This window comes from Podarcis filfolensis (assembly GCF_964270895.1).
Source record: "Podarcis filfolensis genome assembly, chromosome: 4".
NCBI lineage: Eukaryota > Metazoa > Chordata > Lepidosauria > Squamata > Lacertidae > Podarcis > Podarcis filfolensis.
In genome coordinates this window covers 26,878,609-26,891,047 of record NC_139607.1, presented here as the reverse complement: position 1 = coordinate 26,891,047, position 12,439 = coordinate 26,878,609, and the positions used below count along the sequence as shown (strand labels likewise).

The 12,439-nt window shown below is 41.7% G+C and overlaps 1 protein-coding gene across 7 annotated transcripts in view; it reads left to right on the top strand.

The window, feature by feature from the left end:
- Positions 1 to 12,439, top strand: part of ADPRHL1 (ADP-ribosylhydrolase like 1) — a 36,640-nt gene that overhangs the window by 12,421 nt on the left and 11,780 nt on the right. For 5 of the 7 annotated variants that reach the window (XM_083610346.1, XM_083610347.1, XM_083610350.1 and 2 more), the window contains 4 exons: positions 3,882 to 4,022; positions 6,513 to 6,640; positions 8,903 to 9,035; positions 9,763 to 9,916. In XM_083610346.1, the coding sequence (XP_083466472.1) occupies positions 3,882 to 4,022; positions 6,513 to 6,640; positions 8,903 to 9,035; positions 9,763 to 9,916 (556 nt within the window). Of the gene's footprint in view, positions 1 to 3,881; positions 4,023 to 6,512; positions 6,641 to 8,902; positions 9,036 to 9,762; positions 11,046 to 12,439 lie in introns of those variants that run through there. The other 2 variants (XR_014547208.1, XM_083610351.1) reach the window with 2 other exon arrangements.

The following is a 12,439-nucleotide window of genomic DNA, read 5'->3' as shown; positions in this document are numbered from 1 at the left end:
TCTAATTAACAGCATTTGAAGACTGTGACGGCCTGGGAATCCGATTCAGAGGCTGAACTGGAGGAATCCCAGCCTGCACAGGAGTCCCCGCCTCCAGGGCCGGCTGAGCTGGGGCAGGGCCCTGATTCTGAAGCGCCTGCACCTGTGCCGGATCCTCAGGATCAGGCACCAGGTGAATCCACTCTGGCTCCGGAGGCGATTGAGGACGCATTGCCTACAGGTGTGCCTCTCCCAGCCCTGTCAGGGGAAGGTGAGTCTCCCCCTGGGTCCAGTAACCCTCCGGCCTCTCCTGAGCTGCAGAGGCTCAGGGCAGAGAGGCAGAGGGAACTGGTTTCTCCCAGGAGGAGAGCTCGCCTTAAGGCCAGGAGAGGCGGGTCACCTGGGGGCCGGGACCGCCCCTGGCCTCAGAGAAGATAAAGGCCAGTCAGCCTGGTCCCAGGTTGCGGGAGCAACGTCGTTGAAGAGCTGTTTCGGCCAGCACCCAGTCCTGTTCCTCCAGAGTTCCTGTCCTTGCCCGGCTCCTCGCTTTGGACCCCGCTTCGCCCGTGGAGGACAGTCTACTGACCCTCAACCCAGGTCCTGGACCTCGCCCCACGGTAACCTCCCCCCGGGACCAGCACAAAGACAATTGAAAAAAATGCAAGTAGCACAGAACGCAGTCGCCAAGTTGTTGACAGAGACAGGGCAATCTCAACATAAAACATCAGTCATGGTGAGCTCCCGTTGCTCTGTCCCAGTTCCTGCCAACCTAGCAGTTCAAAAGCATGCCAGTGCAAGTAGATAAATAGGTGCCACTGCAGCAGGAAGGCAAACAGTGTTTCCGTCCACTCTGGCACTCAAGGTGTCCCATTGTGCCAGTAGCTTTTTAGTCATGCTGGCCACACAGGCCAGGAAAGCTGTCTGTGGACAAATACCAGCTCCCTCAGCGAGATGAGTGCCGCAACCCCATAGTCGCACTTGACTGGACTTAGCCAGCCAGGGGTCCTTTATCTTTTTACCTTACCTGCACTAATTGCCAATTTGTTTCCAAGTCAAATTCAAAGTACTGGTTTTGACTTTTCAAAGTATTGCATGGATTGGGAGCCCAGTATCTCGAGGACGACCTTTCTCCATATGAATCTACCTCGATTTGAAGAAGGGAATCTCTGTATGTTCCCTGCAAAGATGTTCAGAGGGCGGCAATAGGAAAACAGATATTTTCTGTGGTAGTCCTATGCTTATGGGACACTCTCCTCTTGAAAGCTTGTCTGCTGCTAACATTGTCATCTTTTCAGCACCAGGAGAAGATGTATTTATTTTTCTGGCATTTACCCAACAATAACAGTCTGGCTTTTAGCAGCTATTTCTTTTGGGACCATTCTTGGGTGGTATGGTTGCTTGCAAGTGATTATTGTAGGTGAACACATTTAGTATGTTGCATTGTTTTAAATGGACATGTCTTTCTTTCTTTTGCAAGTTGCTTCAAGACTTCTTTGATGGTGGGAAGCAACACATAAATTCAATAAACTAAATTGTATTCAATAAACCACACTTACCCTGTGTTCTCCTCATAATGCAGGGGTGAAGAGACACTTGCAGGGGAAAGCTTGTGGGTGGGGAGAGGTGTTTAACCCTTCTCTGCCCTTCACTTTCCCCTTGCAAGTGGCCCTGTGTAGTTTTTAATAGTTCCTTGTCCTCATCTGGGCTCCTAAACTGGAAGGAAGCCCAGTCAAGGGGCTGGGGGTGGGTGGATTGCAGTACCATTTTGACAGAGGAAACCTAATATAGTGTTCAAGTATGAAACGGGAAAGAAATGCGTGTACATACACAACAAATTTAACATGTTCACTTAGAAGCTCCTATTGTTTCAGTGGGCATAACTCTCAAATTAGCATACATAGGCCTGTAGCAAACTTAAGGTGCTTTTTGCTCAGGGCAGTTGTGGCTGGAGCTTAGCCTGCATAAGTGCTTGGGGGCTCTTTCTTGCAAGGATTCTGCAGTGTGCCATATCACAATTGCAATATGTCAGATTCAAGTTCTGCACTAAAAGCACACACCAGCCAACTGCAATTCTTGATGCATGAAGATGGGAATAGGGGTGGGAGCACTGGAGGAAAAAAGGGGGAGGAGGAAAGACAAGAAAAGTGCTAATGGGATGGCTGGACCAATAGGAAGAAGAAGGATCAGGTTGGAGAACCACTGGCAGTAAAGAAAAACCTCAGCTTGACTATATCTCCTACTTCTGAGATCTGGGGGGGATGAGGAAATGTTGTTTCTCCCAGCCAGCCAGCCAGCCAGCCACACTCATTTATGACTCTTCCTCTTTCTCTATCCACTAGCCTGCTAAGTGGAACAGCAGTGGTTTGCAATCTGAGAGCCATTGCTTGGGGCACACATCTGTTCTGCAGCTTCACCTGCCATCAGTCTGGGGGGGAAACAATGCAATATGCCCACCATCAGAATTGCAAAATTACTGTAGGTCAGTAGAAGCAATAACCAGAAACAGTTGCATTCTGAGACCAGGTTAGGCTGTAGTCCAGTCTGACATGAAAACAGTCACACCGTGCAAAACCGCTGGTTAATCAGAGCAAGAAACTGTTATGGTTAAACTTCTGATCCATCTGTTTTAGGGCTGTTCATACAGAGTTCAACATGCAACATATTATGAATTCCTTTTATTTTTCAGCAGTTCGTTTTCATTATTTTCATTTTCGGTAGCTCTAAGGGCCATAAAAGCAGTTGTTTTAAACCTATGCACCATTCTAATGTTATCCTCATTAAGATCAATTGGATATAGACATGTAAAAGAAGTCATCACCCTGGAATGTTAATCTCAGCCAACAATCATCACATATCAGATGGCTCCCTCCTAAGTAGAGACACAAGTTGTAAGTCATACGTACGGTATTTGCTGAAGTATTCCATTATGCCAGTCTGCCCCAATGTAGTTGAATTACTTTAAATGATAATGCTCACACAGTCTTGCTTGTTTTCTAGGTTTTAAAACGGCAAAATAAAGTTGCAGACTATGTGACTTTTAAGTGTTTGGGACACTGCATGAAGGATCTGTATTGAATGCTAAGGATGACAGTGATTAATTGGATTCAGTAAATCTATCAGAATTGTCACCTTATTTATTTTTTTAAACTCATGTGCTTTTATTGGCAGTCTAGCTCTCAGGAATAGAGTAGATGAAGCATCTCCTCCAGTGGAGATTAAATGGTGGAAAAAAGGCTCACATGAAAAAGGTTTCTGTGTTATAAAGGCACAGTATCTCAACACGATACATCACTAAAATAACAGGCACATTGTAATTAACACAACAGCCAAATCGCTCATTCTTTGGAGGACATCAATGCCAGAATCAAAAAGGAAAAGTAATTGTCCGAAGCAGTGCCACCAACACTTGACCAGCATTTCATAGGGGAAACCTCCAACTAAAAATCCCCATTTAAAATAAGCAAATAGAAAAAGAACCTACCCAAGTGAGGAGAAACCTCCACACATACCCTCTGTAAAAGAATCAGGCAGAGGGCCTTCTCGGTAGTGGCACCCTCTCTGGAACGCCTCTCTTTGGTCAGGGGTTGAAAGTAGTGATGAAGGCTACAATCCCAACTCCACTTGACCTAAGAATAAACCCTTCTGGGTTCAACAGGACTTCTGAGTAGGCATTGCACCAGTCAGTTATATACACATACAGTAATGCTATTTGAAGTTTAATACCTGTTTTATAGGGAACAAAAAAATATTCCTGAAGAAAGGCATATAACTTGAAATGTGTGCATGTTGTCTTTCTTTGAGCTTAATAAACGTAGTTTCTTATGCATCGGTACGCTGATTTCTCCTCCTTTTTGGTGCTACTTGGTGCCATCGTCATCACCATTTTTCTATGCTCCTTTCAGGGTTTTTAGGATCACTGTGCACAGCTCTGTTTGTTTCATATGCAATACAAGGAAAGCCACTGGTGCAGTGGGGAAGAGAAATGATGAAGGTTGTCCCAATGGCTGAAGAATACTGCAAGAAGACGATTCGGCACATGGCAGGTAACATTGCACAATATGCAATTGCAAATTGCATAACTGAAGTGTTTATGCTCTGGTAGCTTAATTTCCCTAACTGCCATTTCAGGTGTCTGTTTCAGTCTTGAACTCAGAAGGTTTTATCATGAGCCTAGAGAAAGAGAGATGCTACCTGTCAAATGAGCGGATAGGGACAAGGACGTTACTGCCCCAGTGGCTTCCTTTTTAATCTCCATCTTACCCGAAAGGGTTCTTAATGCATCACCCCTCTAGGGAATAGACAGGGTGAAGAAGAACAATCAAGTGCCTTCTGATCCTCAACAGCCTCACTCCTGTCCCTTTTAAATGTATCCTAGTGTTTTGAAATGTTTTAACTCATAATGCCAGTAAAGGTGTTTGTGTTTGTCAATTTGCTACCTGTCCCTCTTCTCTGAATCCTTGCTCTAGGAATATACCTATATGCACAATTTTAAAAAACGAAACCCATATTTGGATAGTGATGCAGGCGACTACTGACAAATAATAGGCCCTGTGTTCTTTCTCAGAAGTTCTCTGGCTTTTAGCTGAAGTTCTTCTTCTTCTTCTCCTCCTCCTCCTCCTCCTCCTGACTAGACCAGGTGCAGGATTAAGTTGTATAGGTCTGGTCTGCTTTTGACAGAAGGATGCTGTCACTCTTCTTGCACGATTAAAATATGCAAGACTCCTAAAGCATGCATCTGTCATTATGGAGTGAAGTGCAATGCTATTTTAGAAATAAATAAAGGGGACGACATTTTAAAAACCCTGCCTGAAACAAATGTGAGCCCCTTTTCTCAAGGGATTTCTCCTTTTGAATTATTCAGTCAATTTCTTTTGTTTTTCTTTTCTAAAAAAAAAGCAAAAGCACATTCATTTAATGTTCCCTGTTCTGCATATTCTCACCCTGTAGTTCTCAGAGGCAGCTTTACTGCTAGGTAGCCACAAGTGATCACCTGTGGTAGCACTAAGTATAGACAGATGTTTGCTATATGCTGCAGAAGATGATGTGTAGTACTCCTTTGACAAAAGTCAGCCTTCTGCTCAGGGACAGCATAGTGCAAAGGGTTTCAGGGCTGTAAAGAAGAAAGGAAGGGTAATGAAGCAAGGGAAAGATGGGGAGGAAAACCACATGTCTAAGGCCGTAGGTAAATAACAAGAGGCTAGTAAGAAGCATCTCTCAAGTGCCTTTGGGGGGGACCCCAAATGCAGAAAGCTGAGCAATGTGATTGTGAGGGAACAGGTGTTGGGAGGGAAGATCCTGACTGAGCAAATAGTCAGGTAGGTGGATGAAAATGACTGGCAGGTCAAGGATTTCCAGGATCAGCTGTGATACAGAATGTGCGACATCAGAGTTTCACGTACTTAAAAGACCTAAGGTATCCCTGGCTCCCTCCAGATTGCAACAAGAGATAAAGTAACTTTTCAGTCAGCAGGGATCAGTAAGCTATTTGCAGGGGGATAAGAAAATTATGTTTTTGTTCCTGTCTTCAAAGTGCAAGTGGTACACATACTGAGAAAATGAGCATAGCCTGCCTTTCTTAAACTGAAGCAACTTCACAAATGACTTTTTCATAATCAGCAGCAATCTCGTGTTTAGGGGAAAAAAGTTTTCCTCCAGACCAGCCTTTCTCAACCTTGAGTCTCCAGATGTTTTGGGACTACAGCTCCCAGCTTCCCTGTTCACTGGTCCTACTAGTTTAAGGATGATGGGAGTTGTATTCCAACAACATATGAGGACCAAAGGTTGAGAACAGCTGCTCTAGACTCACTATATAAACTGTGCTGCAAATGTTTGTTTTGCTACAGATACAGTGGTTCAGGAAGGTATGCTGAATAGTGGTGGTGGAAACAAAGCTACAGCAATGGATGCTGCAGAAGTGGCAGGGATGTTGCTTCCTGTAGGAAAATGTTTCATGTGAAGCATCACCAGTTTACAAAGTGCACCCTCTCTACTTTTAAGCATCTTTTGGGTGCATACTCGGAAAAAGCTGCACAAATGGGTAGAGATGCCCATCTTAGTTTATTTGCAGAGGCTGCCTTCTGAAGATCATACTGCAAAAAAAAAAAAGGTGTTACTGCCAGCTGCCTTATCAGGTAGCATACAGCCTGCACTCAAAATAGCTCCTGTTGAGACTTGGGAGGGCTTCTTATGCTTTTGCTCAGTATTCAGGACCCCGTAGTAATTGCTGAATGGACTACAGTAAAAGTTTGTTTGTATGTTTAATAGACACTGTGATCTACATTCTGGCTTTCCAAAATGTGTGTTTGGTGGCCCTAATTATTTGTATTTACAATAGAAAATTAAAATCTATCCCCCCCTTTCTACATTGTGAAGATAAGCTAATTAGTATTGTTGAGAGGCTAAGAATAGTTGGACAGGTTTTATTTAAGTTTCTTCATGAGAGTTCTGTGAATTGGATTTTGTCATTCATGCTGTTGCACTGAAAGAACCTATTCAAGATTAAATGTACCATAATTAATTTGTTTTTCATTCAGAATATCAGGAGCATTGGTTTTACTTTGAAGCAAAATGGCAATTTTACTTGGAGGAGAGAGAAATCAATGAAGACAACCAGAATAAACCCAACTTTCCTGACAATTATGATGCTGAGGAAAGAGAAAAGGTAAACTCTTCAACCAAAAATTCTAAAAGTATTGGGGACAAATATGAACTGATACTTTTCCATCTGAAAGAGGGTCCTATTTTCTTTAATTTAGAAACAATTGCAACCAAGTACCATAACATGGTAGTAGTATAAGTTTACTGAATGTCTCAAGCCTATGGGACAAATATTAGATTGGTGCTAGGTTGAGTGTAGGGGTGGGCTTCTAGATATGATTGCACTCCAATTCCCATCAGCCCCATTATAGACATTGGCCAGGGATGATGGAAGTTGGGATCCAGCAGCTCTTGAAGTTGCTGGATCAACTTCATATTCCATGTGAGAAGGGGAATAGGAGATCCAAGGTCACACCATTGCAGCTGGAGGTGAAGGGAAGAGCCAGCAGTGTAGCTTAAGGCGGTCATAATATTGGGTTCCAGATGTGGCAGCTAATGTGCAGATGGACTAGAATGACAAACATTGCAGTTCAAAGCAGGAAAAAGATCAGGTTACAGAGGTAGAATGTGGGAAATGGTGGAAAGCAGACATTATGGCAGTCTTCTCAACAGAAAAACAATATGCTTAGATTGGGGAGCAGAATTTAACAAAGCTGAGGTTTTATAGGGTCAGATGGAACTGAATTAGCTGCCCAGGTCACCAAGCAGATGCTGAGGTTGGGTAGCAAGGACTGTCAACGTGCCTCTAGCAATCTAATTCTGCCTACCACTCTTTCAGCAGACATGCTAAGTTGGTGGCACAAGAGGTAAGATGTCAATGTCTGCTTGCTGGTGGCTCCAGTTATATATCCCAGGCACTCTATGAAAGCTGCAGTTTCTTCAGACCCGTGCGCTGCTGTGCTCTCTTTATTTTCTTAACTGAGAGCTGATTCAAATGCTATGACTATCGTACTCCTGCATGACAATGACTCTACAGGGTGCCTCTGACATTTGAAACCCCCTCACCACCTGTCTCATCTGGGTTGCATAGAAAGTCTTCATTACAATGCCAGTATTCTTTAATGCATTATCCCGGTGTACAAAGACTCTCCACGAGATCAGGTGACCTACCTCGTGAAATGGCTCTCTTGTCACTCATGCAAGCCCTTTCCTCACCAGTATTCCATATGAAGTTACAATATGCACAATCCATTCTGTTACTTGGAGACTTGCCCCAAACAGATTGCACCCAAGTAAAAGGCAACAGCACTTTTTGCCAAGAACATTATAGTAGTATCTACTTACATTTCAGCATTTCACGAAGTTGCAATACAGCAGAAGCTGCTGTTAGAAAAACTATTACTGTACTAAGAATTCCAGTATCATTACTGCATGTAGATGTGACAATTGCTTAGCGGTCAGGATGTTTGTTCGCTTGTTTACTTGGGGCACCACTTATAGGACATTAAGATCTTCTATATAGCCTTTGCTGCTCATTCTGTGAAGGCTACAGCTTTCAAAAAACGTTGGCTAACTGTGACCTTCTGTAGAAATATACATGTATGCTCAGTATAATGTGATACCCATGCAGGAAAACATCATCTGTGCAATAAGGACCTTCAATCAGCAGATAGGACAAGTTCCGGTTAAAACTTTCTGGATCACACACTGTCTCTCTGTCTCTCTATTTTCTCCACCTCTTTACAGAAAGTGTTCAACGGTCAGTGAATGAAATAAAAAGGTTTGCCAAGAACAACAAAAACGGTAACATGCAGTTCCCTCTCTGAGGAAGAAACCTTGTGGGATTCCACATTTTTATAGACTTAGGTGATAAACTGTAGGCAAGTTCTGAAAACGCATAGGCAGTGTTGCACATGCCATCAGGGTTATGTCAGAGAAGCAAATGACATCATCATCACCATCACCACCATCTTCATCATAATCTCAGATAAACTGATGGAGGCAAATGGAATCCTTTTTTGTGAAGGAACCCAAGAAAGATGAACTGTCTAAGAGATTGCCTTAGTGTGGTTCCCCCAAAGCCAAGAAAGGCCGTTTCTGTCTTGTTTCAGATTAATTTTTTTTAAAGAAATATTTAATGTATGCTAAAGCAAGGTTTGACTACACACAGAAATAAGCAATGAGCAAATGTAGCTCCAATGTTTTTAAAAAGAAACAAGAAAGGGAGTATTTTAAAGCACAATCTGCAATTTACCTCATGTTTCTGTGCCATGCTATGAAAAGAAAAAGAAAAGAGGCAAAGTAAAAGAGTGGCATTTAAATCTGTATATTCTGGGTTGCCTTGCCATCAAATTCACCCAACCAAACTCATTAATTATCCATTCAGACTTACAGGAGATGGAGTTCTGAAGGTCGTGGTGGAAGGAGAGGTCATGATGCTCCCATGATTGCATATGATGCTCTCTTAGGATGTGGTAGTGATTGGACCGAGCTTTGCAACCGGGCAATGTTCCATGGTGGTGAGTAATCTAGTAGTTCCTATATACGGCATACAGACCATTATAATTTTTGATTAGGGTCAGTTTGGCTACATTAGGTGACTCACTAATAATTCTAGCTCTTTCCACTTACTACATCCATTGAAGTATCTTGCATCTAAAGCACTTGCTGTACTTTCCAACTAGTAATTATTGCAGTAATCTTGTGCTGGTTGGGAAAAGCTTCATTTCTTATTCCCATAAAGGAAATGGCAATCCTACTATCAAAGAAAAGTTAAGCCACAGGAATTGTGAGGTGTTTTTTTTAATCTACGAAAGCTTATATGGTCTACACCTATGTTTCACAACTAGTTTTACAGCAGGGGTGTTTCAAGAAGGAGATGATGGGCAAATTTTGTTAAAGGCACTGGCCTTAACAAGCTGTGGTTCCCATAATTCTTTAGGAGAAGTCATGACTGCTAAAGTAGCCTAAGAGTGCTTTAAATGTATGATGTAATTGTGACATGAAAGACCAATTGTCAGCATGGTGATAGGGCGTGTCTTCTTTGGGCTGTTTCCACCTTAGAGTTGTCCCCCCCCCCCCCGTGACTTTTTAAAATGTTTCTGCCAACCTGATACTTGTCTCTTGGTGGTGCCAATTTGGACCAGCGCTCAGAGAACTGAGATTGCTCTTAATATAGATGATATTATTTCACGGAGAAGCTAAAAGGGCATGCAACTGGGTTCTCGTTTCTGCTTTATTTTACAGGTGAGAGTGCAGCAACTGGAACTATTGCTGGCTGTTTGTATGGCTTGCTTTATGGTCTCAACAAGGTTCCTAAAGGCTTGTACCAGGATCTTGAACAGAGGGAGAAGCTAGAAAACTTGGGAGAGGCTCTCTTCCGACTGTCTTCAGAGGAAAAGTAAAGATGTTTTTGCCATTTCATTTTATTTTTAAAAAGATTATATTATACCCTGCAGCCAAATTCCTAAGAAGCAACTCTAAACAGATTTGTAACAATTCAGGAAAAGAATTGTGTGCCCCTAAGTCTCAGTGAAGTCACACTGTCTTTAACATGATGTTATTTTATTCATTTACTCTGAAGTACTCCCACTACTCCACAGCTAGGAGTTTCTTGACCCGACCCAAGGGCCAGTCCACACATTACATTTTTGGGTACATCTGAGTTTTTTTAATGGACCCCTAAAAATGTAATGTATGAATGAGACAAGTGTTAGCAAATATAGGGACAGAATCAGCGGCAGCTAAGTGTACATTGGGTTGCAAATCTATATTTCCATGTAATGTGTGGAAAACTCCCAAACTATGCCAATATTGTTGCAGGCAGCATTATAAAATGCTGTGCAGAGGTAGAATAGTAGAATTATACTATTAAATTTATTGTAAGCCACTCCAATAATTTATTTGAAGGAAAGGGTATAGTAAATAAAATAGATTAAGGGTATTTAAATTCTGTCAGTATTCAATACTTAAGAATGTCTTCTAATATTAATTAATATTAATCATACTACTTTAATTATAGCACCTTGGCATTATAAATTTTTGGGGGATGAAGCAGTCTAAGAACTCATTTTTGTTATAAAATTCTGCATCACATCAAAATGTGACTGCATGTACACATATGCCAATAATATATATGCAAAACTAATGCTGTCTGCACACCTATTTAAGGCAAACTAATTTTATAACCCTTTGAAGGAAGTATGTCTGAGATTCTATTTTTTCAGTCCATTTTTATGCACTCTTTCCGGTTTCCTCTCAACTCCGTAATATCGACTTTTCTGTGATATCACCTAACTGAAAAATCAATTAAATGTATATCCTTTTTCAGAACTGTAGTGCCTAAATATTCTAGGAAGTTATCTGAGATTTAGCAGAACACAAATATATAACATTCAAAACACACAACTCTACAACTATTCCTGGCTTCCTATATTTTTTTTTGGTGATTCCCCCCCCAAAACCTTTACAAACTTTTTAATGATTTGGGTGGCTAAAATACTTGTAAATAAATTAATCTTATGCCTCTTCATAAGCATCATTCATTATTTTGACATTGTGTGCATTGCATGTTACTGTGTCATTGCTGGAATTCTTGCTTGCAGTTGTCACTAAGTCATTGTTGGTCAAGGTTACAGTGAGTTTCTTGGTGCTGAGAATCTCTTCTACTACGAAATCTAGAAAGTGTTGTTCTGGTGTAGAAAGATGTAGGATATATAGTGGCAGATAAAGAGTTTTAAAGTTAGTGGGTTGGATCCAGACTGAGGCAGCAATCTTACATACATTCAACTTGGAGTAAGTTCTGTTGATTTCAGTGTGGTTTTCTTCTGAGTAAATATGGAGATGGCTGGTAGTTGTGGTATAAGTTAAGAGCATTTAGATTCTGTTAAAATCAATATAAAAAGTTAGTCATGACTAATTTAAGTCCTACTGATTTCCATTGGACTTAAAGTGTGACCAAGGTTGGCACTCAACTAAGTCTTACTAAGAGTAGACCCACTGAAATGAATGGGCCTCGCTTAGTCATGTTCATTAATTTCAATCGGTCTACCTGGAGTTGACTCTAGTTGAATACTACCTAAACAGTGCAAGTCTTACCATGTCTACTCAGAAGTAAGTCCTATTCAATTGGGCTTACAAGTTCCAGGTGAGTAGGATGGATTGCAGCCTAACCTAGTCTAGATACAACCAAGGCAGCAGATCCTTGTGTAGATTTTTATTCCCTCCGTTGCTCCTGATGTAGATCTTCACTCACCCCTTCTTCCCTGGTGGTAAGAGGGATGCCATTTTGTGGTTTGCCTCAGGTGCCAAAATGTATTGGGCCAGCCCTTTGTGTAAATTTTGACATACACTGCCATCTCCCACCTTAGTTCTTCACTGTGGCCAGGTCCTTCACTCTCCTGAAATTTTAAGGGTTTTGGGGGGTTTTGGGGCCAGTCAGAGGTTGACTCCCAAATGAAAATACACTGCTGGCCTCTTTCTCATTCTCCATGTTGAACGTACTCTCTTAAACAGTCACCTTGTAAGTTGTAACAGTAACCTTGTAACTATGAATAGTGACTGAGGCAGCCTACAAAACAATCTCTGTATAATATGATCCAAATTATGGAGCCCCATTTGCTGTTTTATATTATTACCTTGGTTTCAAAGCAGTGCCTTGGGCAGTTTATTCGCCCCCAATCTATTTTAACTTTCTGAGTAAACCGCTTTGAAGTCCGATTGATTTCTGATATCAACTTTGTGCCTCAGTCCCCTTTCCTTTGTACTTTTACTAAGAAGTAGCCACCACAGTTCAGTGAGACTTTACTTCCTAGTAATCATGCATAGGATTGCATTCCTAACACATAACTTTAATTCTTTCCATAGAATACCTATTCCTAACTTTGTCAGCAGCTATACTTAGTTGCCCTAAGAGTATATGCAA